General features: G+C 49.3%; 1 protein-coding gene across 1 annotated transcript in view; it reads right to left on the bottom strand.

The window, feature by feature from the left end:
* The window catches only part of VAX2 (ventral anterior homeobox 2), a 26,703-nt gene extending 7,379 nt beyond the window's left edge, over positions 1–19,324 (bottom strand). Inside the window, exon 1 of the mRNA XM_027131649.1 lies at positions 19,087–19,324. Within this exon, the coding sequence (XP_026987450.1) occupies positions 19,087–19,324 (238 nt within the window). The remainder of the gene's footprint in view (positions 1–19,086) is intronic.
* Positions 19,325–24,563: the final 5,239 nt, after the last annotated feature.

Here is a 24,563-nt window from a genome sequence, read left to right as displayed (position 1 = left end):
TGTGTGTGTGTGTGTGTGTGTGTGTGTGTGTGTGTGTGTGTGTGTGTCTAGTGTGTATGTGTGTCTAGTGTGTATGGGTGCAGTCTCTGTCCACAGACCCTCCTGGGGTCCATGAAGAGGCTTGCTGGTGTGGGGTAGAGCTGGGATCCCCAAGAGGAGCCCGAGGACCATTGCCACTGTATCAAGCTTCTGGGGTGCCTTTGAGAGGGGGAACTTCTGCCACTCCTCGTGTGCCTAGTTCTGTTCAGCAGGGCCACCCTCCTGGGCCCTGGTCCGATGCCCTCCATGCATGGGGTTTCTAATATTTTTTATTTATTTATTTTTGCGGTACGCGGGCCTCTCACTGTTGTGGCCTCTCCCGTTGCGGAGCACAGGCTCCGGACGCGCAGGCTCAGCGGCCATGGCTCACGGGCCCAGCCGCTCCGCGGCACGTGGGATCTTCCCGGACCGGGGCACGAACCCGTGTCCCCTGCGAGCCTACTTAGGAAAGGTTGAAAAATCTGTAGCCCACATTCACCATATAGTCCCACTGAAAGAACTCAGCAAAAGCAAATTTTCTTGGGGTGGGGGGTTTTATATATATATATATATATATATATATATATATATATATATATACACATCAGCTTTCAGTATAGGGGCAAAGATGATCCACGTCTGAACCACATACACTGATGGCTTGAAATCTAGTTATTAGAAAAGTTTTATGTCAAAAATTAAAGTGTGGAAATATGCAGCATCATATTCTGTAGGATTTACCAAACCTCTCCCAACACGTGCTGTTAATAACGATAAAGCTAAACTAAGAGTAATTTACTGTTACACAGGAAGGTGAGTGTCACTGGGAAACTTACCAACTCAAGGCAGCACTTGTTACCAAGCACAGGTAACAAAGCAAACCTCCAAGCTTGCAGGAACTCTGCCCATCTCCAGGGGGCATGCACAGTGGAAGTTTGCAATGCGGTCAGAAGCGTTAAGTGGCTGTGGCCACTCATAATAATAGCTGACATCTCTGCAATGCTTGCTCTGGGCCAGGCACCGTTTTAAGCACTTAAACTTTGCGCATGTCTCAGTGAAGTTGGAACTGTTATTATCCCCATTTTACAGATGGGGAAATGGAGGAACAAATTTTAAGTCACTTACCCAAGTTCATACTGACAGTGTTTAATAAGGTCTAGAAACACCCTCATTTTACTTGATGAATACCCTCTTTTAGTAATCCTTAGTGATTCAATTGATAGGTTATAGTGAAGAAAACTTTTGTCATGGGTAGAAAATGGAATCTTCTGAACGTGTTCATCATTGCCCTGGAAGATGTAGGAAAGGAATTGCATTTGGGATGTGCTGTTTGTTAAGAGGCTGCTTCTGAGCCACAGGACTGTAAAGCCTACTTTCAGAATCCCTACTCTAGAGGGTGAACCTGAGACCTCTCCCTCCAAGTCCCTCAGTGTATTTTATGAGACCGGTTCTTCCTGCCTCCTGCTAGGGCCAGTTAATGTTCACTCCTCCGGGGTGCACTTCAGCTCTTCACGGGCTCCTAGCTCGAAGGTCCTGCCCCCGATCTCAGAGGTTCGAGCACCTTCGTGTTCTCAGTCAGCCTTCGGGGAGAAGGTGAGCCTGGGTGGGGGACAGAGTCATGGCCCAGAGGCTGCCCTCCCCCACCACTGGGCTAGTCTTGCCAGGGCGCTGGGCAGAGCACAGCACACGGAAGGGCGCCCTGCTCTTGGAGGCTTGGTAGAACCATAGGCCTTTGGGGACAACTCAAGCTTCCCCTCACCCCGATACTTTCTACATTTTAAAATAGTGGCATAATATTTGTGATCCCATTGTGACTGGGTCCCCTTTGCACAGGTTATACTGTCTACAACTGTGAAACCAGTCTCAGAACTTTCCTCACAACACTCAAGTGAGCCCAGCTCCACAGGCACTGATTTTATTAAAAGTGTCTTGGGGGGTGGTGTGAACAGGAGACAGGGTGAGGGGTATCATACGTGGTGCTAGAAGCTTCATATCCTCTTCCGGGTAAGCCTCCTGGAGCCCTGTGCTCCTGACCACTGAGGTCAAACCATATAGCGCCCCCCCTTTCCTCTTTGTAGAGGAGCTAAGAGGAGCATTCCTTGGGGAGCAGACAAGGGCAGCCCTCCTCCTCAGGGCCAGGAGAGGCAGGAGCATGGAACAAAGGCACCTCAGACTGGTCCCCAGATATCCAAACAGGCCCTACAAATCAGCACATGAAAGAATGTTCAACATCACTAGCCATTAGGGGAAAACAAATGAAAACCAGGAGAAATACGTATCAGAGTAGCAAAAAGTAAAAGACTGAGGGGCTTCCCTGGTGGCACAGTGGTTAAGAATCTGCCTGCCAATGCAGGAGACAGGGGTTCGAGCCCTGGTCCGGGAAGATCCCACATGCCACGGAGCAACAAAGCCCGTGCACCACAACCACTGAAGCCTGTGCACCACAACTACTGAAGCCCGCGTGCCTAGAGCCCGTGCTCTGCAACAAGAGAAGCCACTGCAATGAGAAGTCCACACACCACAGCGAAGAGTAGCCCCCGCTCGCCGCAACAGGAGAAAGCCTGCATGCAGCAACGAAGACCCAACACAGCCAAAAAAAAAAAAAAAAAATTCAAGTTTTATGTTACGTGAATTGCATCTCAATTAAAAAAAAAAAAGGGTGCCAATAGGCTGGTGAGGATGCCAAGAAACGAGGTCTCTCATTCCTTGCTGGTGGGAATGTAAAATGGTGCAGCCACTCTGGAAACTGACCTGGTAGTTTAACCTATATTAACCACCCCGTGACCTCATTCCTGGGCATTTATCCCGGAGAAATGAAATCTTAGGTTCACATCAAAATCTACAGGGAGTTGTTCATAGTAGCGTTATTTGTAGTAGCTCCCAAATGGAAACAATCCAGATGTCCCTCAACAGGTGAATGGACAAACAAACCGTGGGACCACAATCGCTATTGATAGACACAACAAATTGGATACATCTCCAGGGAAATTATACTGAGTGAAAAAAGCCAAGGCAGTCCTTCAGATTATGTACTGTATGAGTCCATGTATATTACATTATCAAAATGACAAAGTTCCGGAAGTGGAGAACAGATCTGTGCTTGCCAGGGGTTAGGGAAGGGAAGCTGTGACTATATAGGGGTTTCTTCGTGGTGACAGAACAGTTCTGTATCTGATTGGGGTGGTGGTTATATGGATCTATAACTGTGATAAAATGTCATAGTACTATATACAAAGAAAAAAGTGCATGCAAAACATGGGTGAAATCTGAAGAAGGTCAGTGGTCTAGTTAATTACATTGTACTAATGTCAATTTCCAGATTTGGATCATTATTTTAGTTATATAGGATGTGACCATTGTGAGAAGCTAGGTTGTAGATACATGGGATTTCCCTACCATTTTTGCAACTTCTTGTGATTCTCCAGCTATTTCAAAATAAAACATTAACAGCAACAACAACAACAAAACATGCCATGAAGCTAGAATGATGCTTTGTCACATAAACTGACAAATCCATTAGTGGAAAGAATACAATAGTGTTTCCCCAAATGCCTTTGCATTTCACTTGTGGTTTGTAAGATGATTTAAAATGGTACATAAATAAACCTTTGTCATTTCAAAAGATATGCACTTATTTTAGGGTTTACTAGAAAAAATTTAAATCTATGATTTTATATGCTTAGCATGAAGCTAAAGTAGGTATTTCATTTTAAAATATATTATGCTAAAATATTAAGTAAATAAATGAAACATGGATATAATAGAAATAGTAAAGTTGGTATTCAAATAACTGAATATTGGGAAACAAAATGGAATAAGGAATACACAATAGAGCCATGTACATATAGTGACAGAGTTTATGATAAAGGGAACATTCTATATGGGGACAGGTTGGTCTAGTCTATCAGTGGAGTTAAGTAGATTGATGACCATAAATTATCCGTTTGGAATAAAATCAGGTTAACTTCACATCTCATGCCATAAAGAACAATGTTTCAAATGGATTAGAGAGCAAATCATAGACTATAATATGATAAAGGGATTAAAAGAAAATATAGGAGGCTATTTTTAGAATCCTAAGCTTGGGAAGAGCTTTCCGAGCAAAATGCAAACCTGGACTGTAAAGGAAAAATAAAGGATGTATTTGACTACATTAAAGCTAAAAACTTTTGTATGACAAAGGCACCAAAACCAAGATAAAATATGAAAGACAGAATTGAAGAAAATCTTTTTTTAAAAGGCAAAGAAATAATATCCAGATATATAAAATGCAATTATGAATACACAATTTTTTTAAAAAGGGCAATAGTCTAGCAGCAAAAATGGTCAAGTAATTTATGTGAGCCAGTCACAGAAAAGATATCCAGATGGCCAATAAATATATGAAAAAATGAGCACAGCTTCACAGTAATCAGGATAATGCAAGTTCAAGCAACAATGGATAATCATTTATCTCCCTTAAGGTTGGAAAGACATTAGCAGATGATTAATAAAGCAATGATGCGCTGTTGGGGAACACACTCCCATTCACTGCTGGTAGAACCATAAATTGTCACAACGTTTAAGGCTGCATTTGTCAAGTTTAAAGATGCACACAACTACTGCCCCAGCAATTTTAGTTTAGTAGGTATTTATCCAGAAAAGCACAGGCTCACGTGCTCCAAGGTATATATAAGAATGTTTGCTGAAGCATTGTTCAAAATGTTGAAAATTCGAAAGCATCCTGAGTGTTCCCTGTAAGGGAAATGGCTGAACAAACTGTGGTACATTTATACCATTCATATTTTATAAAATGCCATGTAGCAATGTAAAAGAATGAGGCAATATCTATATGAACTGACATTAAGTGAAAGAAAGGAAGTAGTACTACCCCATTTATGTAAATAAAACAACTGTGTCTATTCAACCATTCAACATAAATTTAATAAGTGCCTACTATGTGCCAAATAGTATTCTCAGGTCTGAGGATATAGAAATGAGCAAAAGTGACAAGGTCCCTGTTCCCATAGACCTTGTGTAAGGGAGAAAGACAGATAATAAATTTAAAAACGAATATGAAAGGTACTGATACATGCTGTGAAGAAAATAAAACAAGATAAGGGGATATTACTGATCCTCTCCAAATAGCTAACATACAAGAGTCATAGTGTGTGGGACTTCCCTGGTGGCGCAGTGGTTAAGAATCCACCTGCCAATGCAGGGGATGCGGGTTTGATCCCTGGTCGGGGAAGATCCCAAATGTCGCGGAGCAAATAAGCCGGTACGCCACAACTACTGAGCCTGTGCTCTAGAGCTTACGAGCCACAACTACTGAGCCTGTGTGCTGCCACTACCGAAGCACGTGCACCTAGAGCCTGAGCACCGCAACGAAGAGTAGCCCCCGCTCACCACAACTAGAGAAAACACGAGTGCAGCAATGAAGACCCGAGGCAGACAAAAAAAAAAAAAAAAAAAGAGTCATAGTGTGTGTTTTTGTATTTGCTATTTTAGCCAGGAGTGGCACAGAAGGCCACTCATCAAAGTCAAGTTAATGTATAAGCCATGAATGCTGTTCGCCAGTGTTTTCAACTCCTTCCAGGCACGTGGTAGGGTTGCACTGATTTTCTGCCCTTTGCAATCAGATGTGGCCATATAATTTGTTTTAGTCAAGAGGAAAGGATGCAGGCACTTTCAGGAGAACACGTCAAAAGCTGGCTCGTGATTTGGCACGCCGCCTTCGCCCTACTGTGATAGTCATAGAGGCGGGAGCCAAGCTGAAGCTTGGGTTTCTGAGTACCAAGACCAGCCCCTGCCCACTTGTGATGGACTTATCAAGTGAGTTAGAAATATACTTGTGTTTTGTTAAACCTCTGAAGTTTTGGGTTGTCTCTGCAGCAAAATCTAGTCCATCCTACTGACAGAGCCCCCTTTCCGGAATTGTTCCTTTTCTAGGTGGTGTTGCAGGGGAAGCACCGGGAAGGAGGGGCAGCTTAACTGCAGAGCTTCTTTGTGGGTAGGGTCTTGTTAGGGTGAATTGTGTAAGTCTAACTGGAATGAAGGCTGAGTTTTGCTGTCTTTCAGATCTCCTCAAAGAGAGGTGAGCCCTAGGGGTAGGGGGGAGAGTGAGTTCCATCCAAAGAGCCTTTGCCATGGGAGAGGTGATGACCCCTGCTTGATAACAGATAGCTAATGCTCTTGACCTCCAGGACCAAAAATTACCCTCTCCACCTACCTCTCCCAATAGACCCCCTCAAAGTCCTACCCGACTTCATCCAGGTAGCACCCAGGTAGTTCCTTTGCATGATAAGCTGTTAACATGCTGGTTTTTTTTTTTTTTTTTTGGCTGCATTGGGTCTTCGTTGATGTGCACGAGCTTTCTCTATTTGCAAGGAGCGGGGCTACTCTTTGAGAAGCGCAGGCTTCTCATTGTAGTGGCTTCTCTTGTTGCGGAGCACAGGCTCTAGGTGCATGGGTTCCAGTAGTTGTGGCACACGGGCTCACTAGTTGTGGCTCATGGGCTCTAGAGCACAGGCTCAGTAGTTGTGGCGCACGGGCTTAGTTGCTCCGTGGCATGTGGGACCTTCCCAGACCAGGGATCGAACCCGTGTCCCCAGCATTGGCAGGCGGATTCTTAACCACTGTGCCACCAGGGAAGTCCTGTGCTGATTTTTAAGTGTGACAAGGTCCTTCCTGCCTTAACAAACATAATGTGATCACTATAAAAATTCCTTATAAAAAATTCATTCTCAAGTTTATTGGGAAAATTAAAAATGGAAGAATAGTTGAGAAAAAATGTAAAGAATGAGGAGAGAATACTTGTATTACCATTACAGCAAAATATATTACATATCTACAGCAACTAAAATGGTATGATGATGACACAAGAGTTATGAAGTAAATCCATGCCTATATGAGGAATTGGTATATTATCAAGATATTTCAAGTTAGTTGGAGGAAAGATGAGATTATTAAAGACCTGGCTTTTGGATGATTAGCTCATTATCTGGAATAAAGTAACTTATCTCACACTGCATGCAAAAATATACACAAGATGGATTAAAACTTGAGATGTAAAAAACAAAGCTCTAAAAATGGAATAAAAACTCTGAAGAATTTAAAAAAATAAATGGCAGATTTGAGTACCTAGAAATAAAAGCTTCTGCAGGATGAGCGACAGTTAAAAGACAAGTGACGGATTGGGAGAAAATGTTAATGGTACATGCATAACAGTCTTAATGTCTAGTACACACACAGCCTCTATAGTCTAATAAATAAAGTCAAGCAGTCCAGTGGGAAACTTAACAAATTCAACGAAAGGGTTATTCAGAGGAGAAGAAATACTAATGGCTAAAATATATGAAAAAATACTCAAGCTCAGAGGGACTTAGAGAAAATGAAAGTTAGAATAGCAATGAGATAATTTTTTTTTTCAGATACCATATTTTATTTATCAGGCTGGGAAAGTTGTGCTGGCAAAGGTGAGGGAAAATAGGTTTTTTCAAGCTCTATTGGTGAGAATACAAATTAATACAAAATAAGCTTTTCTTGGAGGGTCATTTCACAATGCCTAGCTAAATTAAAAAATGCATAGTTCCTTTGTTTCAGAAATTTTATAGAGGTTTCTACCCCTGAGAAATATTGGTATACTTTCATAAAGATAGACTCATTGTTTGTAGCAGTTTGTAAGAGGACAAAAAAAAAAAAAAAGAAAAAGCTGAATGTTTATCAACAGGAATACTGTTGATAAAGTCACAGTATAGTCTTGCCTTTGGCTGTTATATAGACATTAACAAGAATGAGGTACATCTCCATACACTGACCTGAACGGATGTCCATTAAATCCTGCTACGTGAAAACAACAAGTACATGTGTACAAACCCAGTTTTATAAAGAACAAAAGGGAAAACTAAACTTTGTGTGTGTGCGTGCTTGTACCTACATAGAATTAAGTCTGGCAGGTTAAACACCTCTCTTTCCTGTTTGCTCTGTGGAGTGGGAGCTGGTCTGGGAGAGATTTCTCCCATTTTACTTTTTTTTTTTTGGTACGCGGGCCTCTCACTGTTGTGGCCTCTCCCGTTGCGGAACACAGGCTCCGGACGCGCAGGCTCAGCGGCCATGGCTCACGGGCCTAGCCTCTTTGCCGCATGTGGGATCTTCCCGGACCGGGGCTCGAACCCGCGTCCCCTGCATCGGCAGGCGGACTCCCAACCACTGCGCCACCAGGGAAGCCCCTCTCCCATCTTACTTTATGCACTTCTTTATTATTTGGTTTGTTGCCAAGACTATCACAGTCTGTGAAGAGACTATTTTAGCAGTGTGCAAAAATATCCCACTTTTGTAATATATAACGTACATAATTACGTTTTTCAATTACTAGGGAAAGTTTGGGAGGTTACGTCTTGGGAGTGGAAGTGTATCGTGTGAGGGAAATGAAAAATTTTCAACTTTCACATGATTTCAGCATGGATTGGGTTTGTAATTAAAAGGATCTTATACACAATACTGAGCAGAGTTCCCTGTGCTATACAGTAGGTGCTTGTTGGTTATCCATCTTAAATATAGCAGTGTGTACGTGTCAATCTCAAACTCCCTAATATCTGCTCAATATTATGTAACAACCTAAAGGGGAAAATAATTTGAAGAAGAATAGATACGTGTATGTGTATAACTGAATCACTTTGCTGAACACCTGAAACTAACACATTGTTAATCGACTATACTCCAATATAAAATAAAAAATTTTAAAAATGGATATTTTGTACTTCAAAAATGAAGAGACATTAGAAAGAAAAATAAAAGATAAATTATAAACTCAAAAATTGTAATGTATACTGAATTTTTTGTAACAAAATTTAAGAATATTGTATTATAAATATATATAAGATATACATTATATATAATATATATAATATTGTTACCTTTTGTTGGAGAAGAATTTTCTAGTTGAGAACTAAAATGTAGAAGCCCAAAAGGAAATGACCATGAGATGTGATTAACGTTTAAATTTGAGTTCAGAAAACCCCCCAACTCACAGCAAAGTCAAAAAAAAAAGAAAAAGAAAAAGATCTGGGGATGTTTGCAACACGTCACAGAAAAAGGGATCATTTCCCTTTTATAAAATATTTTAAAATATGTATATGTTTGTATGTTTACATATGCTACATATATGTTATATGTTTACATAAGTATATTTATATAACATATATTGATATATAAATATGTATAAATAATGTTTACTACTATAAGAAAACAATGAGCAAACCAATAGAGAAATGGCTAAGTATATGAATGAAAAATTCACAGGAGAGGAAATAAAAATGAAAAATAAGTATATGGAAATATGTTTAACCTCACTAGTAATTAAAAACGCCAAATAAAGTAAGATTTTTTTTCACTTGAAAAGATTTTACTCTAAAAGATTGAGTATATCCTGGGTTGGGAGGATGTGGAGAAATGGCACATTTATATACAATTTCTGCGAGTATAAATTTGTACATTTTTGGCATTTAGAAATAACAATCACAGTTTTAAGCATATATACTTGTATTTTAAAATTTCACTTCTAGGACTTTATCCTGTAATTATATGCATACCAGACATATGTGAAATGATGTTTATAATTTTAAAATTTTTATCATGAGAAATTTCAAACATACAAAATGAGAGAGAATAGTATAATGAATTCTGATATACCTATCCCTCAACTTCAACAATTATAAACTCAGGAATAGTCCCATTCCTTCTATATCCCTGTAATTTTAAGCAAGTCCCAGACATCATATCATTTCATCCAGAAACATTTTTATACGTATCTCTAAAGACTCCTTTAAAAAAGCAATCACAATACTATTGTCACAATTAGAAACATTAACAACCATTTCTTAATAAAATGTCTCACCTGTTTACATATTTTTCACATTGTCTCATGAGACTTTAAAAAAAATCTGTTCAAATTAGGATACAAAGATGTTCACTGAAGCATTGTTTGTAAGTGTGAAAAACTAGAACCAACGTAAATATCCATCAACAAGGGACTGGTTAAATAAAAGTTTATTATATCTGCATAATGTAGTACTATGCAGCTGTTAAAAATAATGAGGCAGTTCTAGACAGAAAGATGTTTATTAAATGAAGAAAAGCAGTTTGCCAAAACTCTCACTTTTGTAATATATAATTGACATATTTATGTTTTCCAATTACTAGGGAAAGTTTGGGAGATTGCATATTGGGAGTAGAAGTGTATTATGTGGAGGAAATGAAGAACTTTCCATTTTTACATGATACAGCAAAACAGCACAGATTGGTTTGTAATTAGAAAGATATTTTGTATTTCAGAAAACAAGACATCAGAAACGAAATTAGAGAACAATTTATAAACTAAAAAAACAATTGCAACATATATTGAAAGCAATGAGCTACCGTCCATAATACAGAATTTCTACAAATCAGTAAGGAAAGGAATATTTGAAAATTAAAATGGTCAAATGAAATGAATTAATAGATAGCAGAAGAAATACAACTGGCCAATAAAAATGAAAAAATGCTCAACTTCACTAATAATCAAAGAAATAAAAATTAAAATGTCGGTGAGGCATCTCTTAGCAAAGGTATGTAAGATATACAATGTCCAATATGGGGAAAGGGCAAAGGTGGGGGTATAAATTGCTAAACATTTTTTTCCCCTGGAAGAACAACTTAACATCTATCGAGATACAAAGTGTGAACTGTGATAACAAGATTTGGGGATACAAGCACTTTCAGGCGTTGCTGGGCAGTGGGTGGGTACCATCTTATGGAGGGCTCCTGGGCACTGTCTTTCAAATTACAAATACAGATACTCTTTGACCCAGTAACCTACTTGCAGGAACTTCTCTGACAGATACACTCACACATGTGGAAATGACCAAGAACAAGCTGATTTATTGCAGCATTGTATATAATAACAGAAGATAAGAAAAAAGCTAAATGTCTGCCATTAAGGCACGGGTTATATAATATACATCATGGTCCATCCAGTCTCTATAAATGGAATACTATGCATCTGTAAAAAAACTAACAAGAAGTTCTTAACATCCCAAGATACACTGGTAAGTGAAAATAACAAGGTGCAGAAAAATATATAGAGATGTCACCATATGAGTAGAAAACAAAAGGAAAAAAGGTAATATAGCTGCACTGACTTGCATAAGCATAGAAATTATTTCGAAGAACATAGTGGAAAGCAGTAAATAATGGCTGCCTTTGAGCCAGGTGGGAACTGAAGGATGGGGGACACGGATGGGAGAGAGATTATTCACTGTGTGCTTAAAACAACTTTTGATATTTGAATCAAATGAAATAGTTACTATTTTAAAATTAAAGGAAACACATTAAAAAAATTTTTAGTGTGTGTAAACCTTTTGAAGCAGCAATTCCACTGCTAGGAATTTATCCTTTGGAAACACTCAAGGGCACAAAGACCCGGGCATTGAGAGCTCATTTCGCAATCTCCCAAACCTTCCCTAGTAATTGAAAAATAATAAATATGTAAGTTATATATTACAAAAGTAAGATTTTGTGTAAACTACTTTTTTATTTGATAAACTTTATTTAATAAATATCTTTGTATCTAGGGCTTCCCTGGTGGCGCAGTGGTTGAGAGTCGACACCGTGCCCCGGTCTGGGAGGATCCCACATGCCGCGGAGCGGCTAGGCCCGTGAGCTATGGCCGCTGAGCCTGCGCGTCCGGAGCCTGTGCTTCGCAACGGGAGAGGCCACAACAGTGAGAGGCCCACGTACCGCAAAAAAACAAACAAACAAACAAAAAATCTTTGTATCTGGAAGTGCTCTAACCACTGCATAGTACTGCATTAAGCAGATATAATAAAATTTAATTTAACCAGTCCCTTGTTGATGGATATTTAGGTTGGTTCTACTTTTTCACAGTTACAAACAATGCTTCCCTGTACCAGGGAAAAATAACAGGAACGTCCTCCCAGAGGATAGGAGAATCCGGCATTCCCCCACCAGAGGAGTACTGTACAGTCACGGAACTGTGTGAAACGGGCCAAAGAGATGATCCCTGCGGACTGTATTTTTTTTAAAATGGTAAATCGCAAGACAGCTTATGTAATATGATTCCGCTTTCGCTACTGTCTGTATAGGAGAGCGAGGAAATCTCCTGAAACACACCTGAAACTGGGTATGCTGGCTTCTACCACTTCGGTTTGTTTGTTTTTACCTTGAGCACATATTACTTTTTGAATTTAATTTCTCTATCTTCCTGTCTACATCTTGAGCGTGGCCTTTACATTCCTCGCGGGGGGTCCTCCACCCGCCGCGCCCCGGCTCCCCGCAGCTCCGCCGTGGGCGGCGGGACAAGCAAAACACAGAACAAACCGTGACTTTAAATACCCGGCTATTTCAAGCTCCAACAGAGGACTGGGGACGTGTGAATTGGACGGGGAGGAGGAGCGCGGATTTATCTAGTTGTTTACCTGGTTGTCTTTGCGGGTGGAACCTCACCCTAAGCAGCTGCAGAGAGCCGGGAGACTCACTACCGCCCTTTCGGCCCTGTGCTTCCCTCGGCCTCCTGTTCCTCTAGGGGGCCTCCCCGGCCCTGGGGATCCAAGGAACCAGTAAAACAAACCATATTTGAACTTTTTCAGGTTTTGTATTTCAGTGGTTCCCAAGTTGAGAATTGCACGAAATTACAGAAATATGGCGTCGTCGACTTTATATTTTAACAGTTATTCTGCGCTCTGGCATCATCACCATTTCACGTAAGGAACGACTTTGTAACGTCAAAAAATAAGGAGGTCATTTCATAACAGATGTTCTTCCCAGGGAGGGGCGTTGCGGCCTCCTACCTCGTGAAACACGAGATGTGGATGGTTTCGCCTCCTCTCATTCGTTCGGCAAATATTTACTGAGTGCCTACTGCATGTGTACGGAACGCGTCTGGGGAGATCGCGTGGGTTTGGCGAGTGCGGTGACTACCTCCTACGTGGTCCCCGCGGGGCATCAAGGGAACCGGGCTCCGGCGCCCGCTTCCCTTGAGTTTAGCGCCGACATCGCTCCCTCGCCACCCGGGCCCCGCCGCCGGGGCGGGTCAGGACCCCGGCAAGTCCCCGCTTGCGAGGCAGTCTCTCGGTTGGTAAGCTGAGCACCTGCAGCCCCACCGGGTCGGTCTGGCACGTAGTAGGTACTCATTAATGTTTGTGGAATGAATCAACTAGCAAGCAAAGGGCAAGATCATGGGAGAACGTGGGAGAGTTGGTTCGGGGGATTTTACTAGGCCTGGGGGGAGGGGTGGCAAGCAGCATCCCACGGTCGCCCCCATCCCCCGGCCGCGCTCAAAGCCCTGGCTTTTCCGGGTCCGCCCACTCCCCGGCTTTGTAGGCCAGATTCGGTCCTGGCACTGCCACCTCTTTCCGTAGTGTCCACTGCCACCCCAGCACCCCTAGCCGAGACCCTCCAACCTCCCTCCTGGATGGGTGCGGGGTGGGGGGCAAACCAAGCGCACTGACCACCCCTGGTCCCGGGGATCCCTGGGCAGGCCTACTCTGCCTCGGCGTCCTCTGTCAGAGATGTTCAAACTGGGGTACGCACCTCCGCGGATGCACGGAGAGCAATCCGCTACCCGCTATCCGAGGAGAGTCAAGCCGATCTTTAGTTTATATTAAGCAAACAGGAAATAAAAGGCAAAATTCACATGCTTTTCTCTATACCGCCCCCGCCGGCCCCACGCCCACTTAAAGTACAAATCAAAGAAACTGCGAACTGAGAGGGAGCTCACGTTGTTTACTACGGCCCCAGACTTGAGTCCGGCATAATTGAGGAAAGAGCGTAGGGCCAACAGGAGCCTTAGAAGCCCTCTGTCGCCACGGGGGGTGCACAGTGTGCGGAGACCCAATCTGTTTGGTGTCACCGTACAAAGGCCCAGGGACACACGCTGCTGCAGTCCGTTCCCTCCCCTCCAGTTCCGAGTACGCACATGCAGTCCCAGCCTCCCTGCCCGGCTGGGTCACCTGTGGGCCACCTGGGAGCTCAGACCTTTCAGGTGTGCGTGTGTGAGCGCGCGCGCGCGGGATGCGGCAGCGGGTCCACCGGCACCCGAGTTCAAGAGCCCACCCAGGGCGGCAGCAAGAGCTGAGAACACAAGGAGCCGCCAAACGCCCTGCACAGTTCCCTGAAAATGAAACGGTGCACGCAAGACACACCAACAAGACGATGCATTTGGCTGCAGGTCTGCTTCTGCTTGTGTGTGTTGGGGGTGGGGTGGGGGCATGGATATAAAGGAGAAAAATAAAGAGCAAAAATGAAAGGGCCCAGCACAGACCCGCCGGAGAATGCGGGTCCTTCTGCCAAAAACAAGGCATAAACATAAAACAAATACAATCCCAGGAAAATAGAAAAGAAACCTAATACCTGCCACAAGCCCCCAAACTAAAACTAAAACCCAAAACCCCAAAATGCAATCCCCTGCATTAATCATTTAAACCTTTTAACCACTGCCTGGCGGGCTGGTCCTGGGTTATCGCCTCTCTTAGCAGACTTATACTGAGGCTATAGTCCCGAGGTCCGGTGTCTGGAGGGCCCAGGTGCTGGGACTCGCAATCCAGTGCTCCTTCCAATACAACACTCTGCCTCACCGACTCCACTGCCAAAACACCCCATCAGGAAGATGGCAGGTGTGCCCTTGTGGAGCTGCCACAACCTGCCGGGGGAGGACTGATAGTTCTGGGCGGAGTCCTCCTAGGTCCAGGGGCTGCTGTAAATTCAAGTAGAAAGGGAGGTGACGCTGGTCAACGCTGAGCCCAGCCCTGGCTGCAGAAGGGGGTTGTCTGTTCCCATGGGTCGATACTAGCTCAAGCCCCGGAAGGCTTGGCCCCTTGCCCAGCGTCCTCAGACATGTCTGCAGCATCCGTCCAGTGCCCTGCCTGGTGTACACCATTGTGCTGTGTTTTGACCCATGCATTTCTGCAGCGCGGGTCCATCACTGCACTCGGATTCTCAGGGGGCTGCAACACCACTAAATTCAATGACCCCCTGCCCCAAACCCACATCCACAGAGGGAATTGTTCAGCCACAGCCAGAGGCCCTGGACTTCCTGTGTCCTCCCACATCCCCAGCCACTGGTCACATACATCAGGCTCCCAGATGAAAGCATTTCCGCTAGTGGGTGTCGGTGCCATGGGGTGAGGGGGTAGCCATTCACTCAAAGGATTCCACAGTTTTCCTGTCTCCCTGCTCCCAGACAGAGGGGTGCTGAGCCAGGCCCAGAGTGCCGCAGGCCTCAAGGTGCGGGATTGCCCGGCCGGCAGCCTCTAAATCCTGCTCCACTCAGGCCAAGGTGGCAGCACAGAGTTGGTGAGGCCCGATTGGGGTTTTGAGACTGGCAGGTCAGAGGGACGCTTTGGGTGAGCTGGGACCAGCACTAGGCATTGTTCGTAACATCTGCTGGGTGGGGTGACGCTGGCAGGCAGCCATTTCCGGCTCTAGCCAGAGGGGTTGTTGAATTCAACTCGATTAACTTGCGAATCACGTAGGTGCATCTGAGTGTGCGTAGACTGTGGGGTTTGGGAGTTTTGGGGGGAGAGTTGTCCCACCTCTTCTGATTGCAGGGATCCCAGCTCAACCGAAAAAGCCATAGCATCCAAGGCTGCGGCTAACTTAGAGCCATGGCTCTCCTTCCATCTGCTTCCTGCCCGCGCCTTGTCCTTTCCAAACATAAAACAAAAGGATCTCCCACCCCTTCTTGTCCTTTCCAAACATAAAACAAAAGGATCTCCCACCCCTTCCCCTCATCAGTCAACGGGCTGTGCAAGCAGAGGTGGGGGGCAGCCTAGGCGGCTCTAAGGTCCCTGTGGAAGCCTAGCTGTGTCTCCGGTGGGGTGTGTGGGGTGCCTGTTGTGTGTACGTCCGTCATCCCAGTGGCCTTGTTTGTGCCCATGTGTGGCACGAAGCAGCCTCCATTTTGAGGCAGCCTCCCTGGCTCCCTGACCCACATTTTGCAGAGGCAGGGAAACGTGAGTGATTGGTGGAGCGAGGGTTCCTCAAAGGGGATGCCGGGGGCCGCACTGCGTGGTCTGCAAGGTGGCACTGGGCCTCCTTTCGTTAGCCGGTCCTTGACCCCTTGGCCGTTCACCTCCCAACACTTAACACAGCCTCTGGGCCCAGGGGGTGCAGTTGGGGAGGCCTCTGAGGAAGTAGGCCCACTGCCTGAAGCAGTTTGAGTCTCCTGAGTTCTCTCCCCTTTCATTCAATGGAATATTTATGGAGATCCTGTCGGTTGGTTGCAGTTTTATAGACACCATCTCTGACCCTTAGCATAGCCCTTGTAGGGAAGCACTATGCTTTCTTTGTACAGATGAGGAAACTGGGGCACGGAGAGGCAAAGACACTAGTTCAAGTTCAAAGGGCTGTAGTAAGGCCTGTATTGCAAACCAACTTCGCTTAATTCCAGCACCAGGCTTTCCTCTTCTTCCCCTGCACCTTGGGACTCCCCCAGCAGATCTGCTACCCTGGGGTAGAGCCCTCAAGGGAGCAAGTGCTGAGTGGAAAAGAGACAGAAAGAAAGACCCAGAGAGAGTGGGGCTCTTTCCCAGAATCTTCACCCCACCAGCAACCTGACAGCTGAGATGCTAACCGCCTACCTCCCTCCTTTTTATGGTTTCCTCCAAGGGTACTTTGGGAGGATGTGTCCTTGGAAGTCAAGGGTAAAATGTACTCTTCGCTTAGAGCATACTGGAGGGACATTCAGCCAGGGGCCAAGACGCTGCAGACTTCCCTTCACCAGTGCAGGGCCTTTCATCTGTCAGAGCCTCTGCCCTGGGCCCAGTGGGGCTGGAGTGACACAGGTGACCCTGGCTAGGCGGGATTAGCGGTAAATGAGGTCCCTGGTATCTCAGGCCTGTAATAACCTCCTTGTCATTAAATGGAAAGGACAGAGGGATTTAGGAGGGCCCTGTTTACCTTTTATTTCTTTTAGGTGCATAAATACCTCCTCTGTGCTCTATTTCCATTATGCTGTATAAGTGTAATGGCACTGCTGTATTGCCTACACGCATTTGTAGAAGTACACCTGCCAATGCACAGAAGCTGCCCCACATACAGTAGGGGGTCCATCTCTTCCTGGCTGTGGGTTGCTCTTAGACTGGGTGGTCTCTTGGAGGGTAATTTTTTACTCCTACCTTTTGTGAGCCTACACCTAGGAGTTATTATTATTATTTTTTTACCTAGGATTTATTTGACTGACATCTATACACAAAATCTATTCGATCTACATGTGGAGTTAGTAGAGCAGAAGGGATGGTAGGTGGACACAGAACTCACAATTGTCCAGGCAGAAGGAAATGACTATCCATAGATGGAGTGTGAGGTGGTGAGTGTCCTGCAGGGACTTGAGGTCCTAAATTTGGGAGTGTGGGCTTAAGGGGTTGATTTCTCTGTTTCTGGAAGCCCTGCAGATTTCCTTAATGGAACTCCAAGCTGGCTGCTAACACCTTGTACCCAGGACATCCCACAGTCTATGGAATGAGATCTAATTTAATCCCAGGTGCCCAACAGGTCCACATACCTGTTGGAATCCCTGTTGGGCGGGGACCACCTCCCCATACCCTGTCCTTTGACCACCTCCCCATACCGTCCTTTGACCCAAGCCTGACCCAGAACAGTGCTGGGTGACCATACCTGGCCTGGAGTTTCCTGTGTTTTCTGAAGACCAGGGTCCCTGAGTCTGTGTCCAAGATGGTCATCCGTCAACTTCACATTGGGCCGCCTCCATGCTCTACCTTAGCCCCTTTGCCCAGAGCCACCCAAACCCAGCGGCTGTGCCCGACCAGGCCAAGGTGTCCCAGTCTGCGTGTGGGTAGCTCCCACACAGCCCAGCCCAGATCAGACAAACTCGGGGTCCTAGCGCTGGAGCGAGCTCGAGCCAGTGTCAGTCAGGCTGGTTTCCCTTCCCTAGGCGGTGGCCGAGGAAATCAGCTCTGGCTGATTTCTTTCTAGGCCCTTAGGCTTGCAGGAGAGGTGCTCAAAAAGAAGGGGCAAGAAAAAGGCAGCGGGAGGAAGCTGGGAGCGAGTTGGAGGAGGAGGCCGGGGCAGCCGTTACTCTCGAGTGGCCTCTTCTAGGCGCTGGGTCTCCCGGTCCTGGGACTCCGGGATGATGGGGGAACAGACCTCAGGCTCCGACCACGGCCTACGGACGGGCTGAAGGCAAGACTCTGGGATTCCCTTTCTTCTCCCATCTCGCTAGGCCAGGCCCGGGTCCGGCTAAAGGCGAGCCTAGAGCTTCGCGTGAGGCTGTCTTTGGGGGCCGGGGTAGCCTCAGCCTCGCGGCGAGGAAGCCAGGCAGAGCTGGGCACTCGGACGCTTGCAGGAAGGGAATGCGAGCTCGGCGGAGAGAAATGGCCAGGAAAGAAGAGAGGAGGGCGAAGGGTGAGGGAGAACGGGAGAGACGCAAAAGGCCCGGCCGGGAGAAGGCCGCGCCGAGAGCCGGCTGCGCCCAGGCGCCGCGAGGAAGTGGGAACCGAGAAAGCGAAGCCCAGGCGGGCGAGCGGGGCGCACGCCGCCCTCCGCGTCCCGGCACCCTCTCCCGGGAGCAGCCCGGTGCGTCTGCGTGGCTGGGAACGGGAAACAGGGCTGGGCAGGGGTCGGGGAGCGCCCCAGCTGCTGAGCGGAGCCTGGCCTCTTCCTCCCGCGGTTCCGGACGCTGGTGCCTCCTCGTCCTGACCCCGCAAAGCGCTCGTGACGCTTTTCTCCGCACCCGCCGCGAGGGCCGCGGGGCGGGGACTCGGTTCTCTGCATCCCGCACTCGCAACTCCGCCCCCGCCACAGTAACCCGCCCGGATGGGCCTGGGAAGCTGAGAATCGTAAGGCGGTGAAATGGGGATTTCTTCGGTACCGGGCGCCGCTTTGTCCCCTGCACTCAGCTCGCTGTCCAGCACACAATAGACGCTCAAAACAATGTTTGCTGAATGAATGACTGAATGATGACTGTCTGAATGAATATATGAATTGGGAGGTGGAGGATGCAGGAAGGTCGGAGGCGCCAGTAGGGGATGGGAGGGGCGTCCGGTGGGCCAGGGCTTCGAGCTGTCCTCTTACCTCGCACCAGGATGCGGCGGCAGTGGTCTGCCTCTCCGAGCCCCGGCTGCCCGTCGCTGTCGGCGCCGCTCTCCCTGGAGCCCGCGGGGCTGGAGGCGGAGGTCCCGGCAGTCTCCTTTGGGCTGCGGCCGCAGGCATCAGCACTCGAGTCCTCCGCTCCGCCGCGGTCCCCGCCGCGCCCGCTCCGCGACTCCCGGCGTGAGGTGCCGCGGTCGCACTCGGCGCCCCCATCGCCCATGCCGGCCGCCACCTTCGCCTTAGCCACCGCCTGGCCAGCCTGGGCCGGCCAAGCCTGCTCCTCCCCGCCCCTCTCGCCCCCCCCCCCCCCCCCCCTCGCCCCCCGTGCCCCCCGTGCCCCCCCGCGCCCCCCGCCCGCCTACTCTTCCTCCGGCCCCGCCCCAGCCCGGCCGCTCCACCCCTCCCTGCTGACTGGTCTCGAGTCGGGGTTCTCCGACTCCCAGCGGTGCGCGAGGGAGCTGCGCCTAGGGATGGGGGTTCGTTGGCCCTGCTCCCCCACCCTTGTCTAGCCCCACACTTAGCCCGGCAGAGGGAGGCCAGGGAGGCCCTACATCCTCTCCTGAATTGTATCAACTCCCTCCCCCAACCACCAGCCTACTCCCCTCCCCACTCCCTTCATCCCCAGGGAAGCGCTGTCTCCGCACGCCGGCTCTTTCAGCGGGATCAATAACCCAAGTGTTCCAGGAAGGCGACACCTACGAGACCGAGCAGAAAACAGGAAGTTGGCCTTGCTCGGGCGCTTGGCGGGGTGGGGGGCTGGGGCTGGGGCTCAGGCCTGGGGTTCAGTGGCCGCCCTTGCCTCCAGACTCTGCCCACACTCAGGAGCACAGATCGCAGGCCCTTCCCGGCGCTCCTTGCAGGGCAAGGCCAAGACTGTGGTAAAAAGAGCCCGAGACAGTGAAGCAAGGGTACTGAGGGAATGACCCGCACTCGCCGGGGTGAGAAGACAGATTTGCAGACGGATAGCCGGGTCCGGGAGCCGAGAGGGTCGAGTGAGGCCGAGACTGTGGTAGGCTGCAAACGCCCAGGTCCCCTGCGGCTCTGAGGCCTTCACACGGGGTATCTCAGACTGAGATAGAAGGTCAAAATCTCCCTGTCTCCCCCACCCCACTCCCGGCCCCGAAGAGGTTTTCCCGGGTCCCAGTTCCGCTTCGCGGGGCTGGGGAGAGGGGAAGGGCGGAGGTGAGGGCGGCTGGAAGCCGAGCTGGGTTTTGAAGCTGAGCAGTGGGGCCCCTGGGCCCTCCGAGTCCCAAGCACATTATGAGGATCCTAGTGTTCTCGTGAGTCGAGCTTCTCCTTGGACAGCGCCTGGAGAGGCCAGGCCCGGATTTCCCTTCCTTTGACTCAGAAAGGGGCTTGGCAGAAAGATTGAGAGGCCGCAGCGAAGACGTGTGTGCAAACCTGTGTGTGCGCGCGGGAGGGCCCGTGACCCCCTTCCCTAAAACGCTATAACTTCAGACTTGTCTTCCCTTTTCTGTGCCGCATGCTAGCGAGCGGGGGTGCCTCGCTGTGTCCGATCGAGAGTGTCTGGGGGCAGGGCCCATGGCTGTGCCGGGTGCCAGTGGCAGTGGGGTGGCAAAGTGCGTTGCTGGTGCAGCCTCCATGACTCCCTGAGCCGGAGGAGTGGTAAATGAGTGAGCGTGTGAGTCAGTGCCTTAGTGGGTGTCCAGTGTGCTTGTGCGCGGTTGAGTGTGTGCATGTGTCCAATCTCAAATGTCCGCAACTGAAGGCGAAGTGGGAGGGGCGCGCCAATTATTTAATTGGGTGACTAATGGCGCCTCCCCACAGGGTTGGGGACGGGAAAAAGGGAGGGTAAAGGGGGCAGGGGAGGAGGCCTGCTGGTCCGTACTAATGGAAAGGAGGGAAGGAAGGAAGGAAGGAAGAAAGAAAGGGAGGGAGGGAGAGAGGGAGGGAGGGAGAGAGGGAGAAAGGAAGGAAACTGTCGCAAGGTAGTTTGGGTGGGGGAGGGGAGTTCGGGATCGCGCCCAGGGTGTAGGGCAGGGTGTGCAGAGTGAGAGCAGCGCGGACCAGCTGCGGGGCCTGAGAATTTGTGGCGCCCTAACTCTCAGAGGGAAAAAAGGAGGGTTATAGTTACAGAAGGGCTCTAGGGAGTGTAACCCAGAGGGACCCAGCTCGGCTGGAAGGACCCATGCCGCGTGGCACCTTGAGCCCTGCACTTGCATTTGGTCCCTCGGAGCCTGGTGCCTGAGGGGATGCCGAACTCCTCTGTGAATCCCCCCCACCCCGCCTCAATGGGCCAGGGCGCCCGCCCTCCACCCCAGCCCCGTAGGACGCTGGTCGCTTGATCCAGCCCCCGTCATGTTCGCTCTGCACTTCAGTCTTTCCTCTCTGGCTCTCTCAAGTTTATTTTTATTATTCAAGTAAGACGTGTCTGGTGTAGAAAAATTCTAAGCAGAAAGCAAACATTCGGCTGGAATCTCCCCGGCCCCCAAGTGCTCGCTGTTCCGTCGACCACATGGGAGGCCCGGGTTTCTGTTCAAAGAAAAATAGAACAGCACCTGCTGAACCCTACCAGGTTTTGTTTGTTTTCACCCTTCTAAATTTTCATTTGATGAATGATGGTTTACGCGCCAGGAACTCAGGTCTACGTCCCGGCGTCCTCTTCCAAAGTCAGTCGATGGGCTTCCGGGCATGCGCACACTTCCGGGGGAGTCGGGCCGTTCTCCGAGAGAGGCTGGTGGCCTCCCGCAGGGTCCCGTGGAACCGTGACCTGGGAAGTTGGGGCCGCCTCCCCTTTCCTGTCTGCTGGGAGAGCCCGGCAGGGAGCATGGGAGGCGGCTACAGGCCAGCCCCAGGTTGACTCTTGTGAGTTCCCAGTCTTCCTCCCGCGCCCTTTCTTCTTTCCTCTCCTTCTCTCTTAAGAGGCAGTAAGGGATTTGGCGTCCCGCAGAAGTCCCGGCTCTCTCTACTCTGCATGACTGGGAAATGGGATCGCGGCCTCCGTGATTGTGCGAGCGGGGATCCAGTGAGGAACGCAGGGCTTCTGCTCCCTGAGGCGGAGTTTGTGGTGCGCGTGTGTGTATGGCTGGGGATGGTGGTGGGCTGGAGCTTTTCGTCAATCTCCCGCTCTGGCCCAGCAGAGACCTTGACCAAGCCGATCCGGGAGCCTGGGCGACCCTTAAACCCAGGCTCTTGAACCCTCCTGGGGCACACTGCCTAGGCTGCCCAGTTCCCCGCCCAGGAAGCGTGTCCACTGGGCTCCCACCCGTGCCCTGCCGGACTACATCCTCTGAGCCGTGGCTGAGGAAGGCTGGGAACGCCAGTGCTCCGTATGGCCACGTGGCAGGGATGTGTAGGATCGGCCTTGTTGAGTGTGCGTGTGTGTGTGCGTGTGTGTGTGTGTGTGTGTGTGTGTGTGTGTGTGTGTGCACGTGCGCGCGCGCCTGCGGACAGGTTGGAACGCTGTTTGGCTCTGCCGGGACTCTCCGGCCCAGGAGGGTAAGTGGGACACAGAGCTCCAGATGTCCTGAGTCCGCCTGGCTCGAATTTTCGAGGATCTGGGTGGATCCGGGATTCCTCACCGGGCAGCGGGGACCAGAGGGCCCGTGGCCTATGCCTACTGCCCTCACCGTCACCGCCAGTCTCCAACCGCCGTCTGACACATCTCGACCCGGCCAAGATGCAAGGAACCCCTAGAATTTCCTCTGCTTCTCTGCCCCCACCCACACACTTACCCTTTTTGTAAAGCGATGGAAGAACCTTAGCTTGGGAGATGTGGGGCGATCTCAGCCGATAGGGGGCGGGGCGATAACCTAAACTGCTTTTTCAGTGGCTCTGGTCCCGAGGCAGCTGAGCGTAGACAAACGCCAGGTACTGATCCGTCCCTTCCGGGGTTCCGGAGGGCCCTGGCAGCTCGAGGCCCAGCTCGATCTGCGCTATCAATCTCCCTTCCGGCCTCAGCAGGTCCCCGGGAATTAGTGGCCTTGGGCATTAGGGGATGAGTGGGTCTGGGCACAGAGAGCTGGTGAGTCCCGGGCTGGAGTCGGGTGACACTTTGCCACTAGGAGTTCCTCGGACACGTGGTGGTCCAGGTTCTCCACTCAGCAGATGAAGTGGGGAGAGGGTCATCAGGAAGGGGCCACCAACCCCAGCTCCCCTCAGATGCCCCTTAGGACTAGGTTTCCAGAGAGTTTCTTCAAGGAACCCCCTGAGTTGGGGCAAGAACCCCCTTGCCTGGCTCAGTACCATAAGTCTCCAATTCCTTCCAACTCCTGCCACTTTGCCAGGGAGTAAGCCTATTCCACTCTTTCTCCAAGAACGTTTCAGTCCCTCCCCACCCACCATCTCCATGCCTTTTGGCGCCTCAGTGGGTGAGATTGACTTCCCGAGCTGCTGGGCTGCTGAGAGTGGGGTCCCAGCCACCTGCGGGTAAATAGCCCCCTCCCACACCCAGCATCAGGGCTTTCTAGGATCAGAAGTGGGGTTCTAGGGGAGCCAAGGTGTGTATGTGGGTGGATGGGAGTCAGATCCTGGGTTCCCCCGGGAGCTACGTATACCTGCCTGCCCAGCCCTCCAGTCCCCCACTGCCAGTTGGCCTGCAGCTCTGGCCTCTGGCAGGAGCCTTCAGCTCCTGGTGAGCCTTCAGGTCATCTTCCGGTGCTCAGAACCTGGAACCTCAGAGGTCTGGTCCTGTGTCTGGTTATTCTTCCATCTTTCATATCCCTTGTGTGCTCTGGCAGGCGTACCCGACCAGGTCTCCAGACCTGGACCTCTGGTCTCAGCTCAACCCACTCCTTACGCCTCTTGTCCTTGCTGAGGCTGGGGCCAGGCCACTCCCCCACGACTGCTGGTGAGCCTGGGTTGAGCTTACAGCCAATTCAGATGCCTTCCCCAGATGGCTTCCTTTTCTTACCTGTCCTCCCTCTTGGCCTCTCTGTCTCTACTGTGCCGCTTCCCTCTCTCAGCCTGTGCATCTCTCCAGCCCATTCCCGGTGCCTACAGGCTCAGGGGGTCTGTCTTCCTCTGCCCTGATTCACCCCATGTCTGGATCTCCTGTCCACCTTTCTTCCCGCTGGTTTTGGGGCCCTACCCAAATGTCCGTGGGAGATCCTGGGCGGCATTTGCTCTGCCCCCAGGGAATCTAGTTCCCCCAGGTGATTGAATCTGCTCAGCCATCACTGATGGGATGGGGGTTTCCCTGTAACTGAAGGGCACTGGGAATTTGGGGTGAACAGGGAAGGACGCTCCTCACATACTCAGCTGGGGGGCACAAGACCCAGCTTGTAGAAATAGCCCATTCATCACTTCCTTCCCTCAACCCACCTGTGCCCCACCCCACATGCCTGGGAGCTGGATCCCTGCACTGGCACATTAGGGAGGGAGCCACTGTCCCACCCCCAGGGAGGGAGGGATTGGCATGTTAAAAGGAGGTGGGATGTTGTTCTTGTTGTTTATAATGAGCATTATTATTTTTGTAAAACACAATCAAATGTATCTGT

The sequence above is a fragment of the Aethalodelphis obliquidens genome, unplaced genomic scaffold, assembly GCF_003676395.1.
Source record: "Aethalodelphis obliquidens isolate GAN/ISIS:26980383/991018 unplaced genomic scaffold, ASM367639v1 scaffold40, whole genome shotgun sequence".
NCBI classification, from domain to species: Eukaryota; Metazoa; Chordata; class Mammalia; order Artiodactyla; family Delphinidae; genus Aethalodelphis; species Aethalodelphis obliquidens.
Note: the sequence above shows the minus strand (reverse complement) of the source record. Positions and strands in the feature narration are given on the sequence as shown.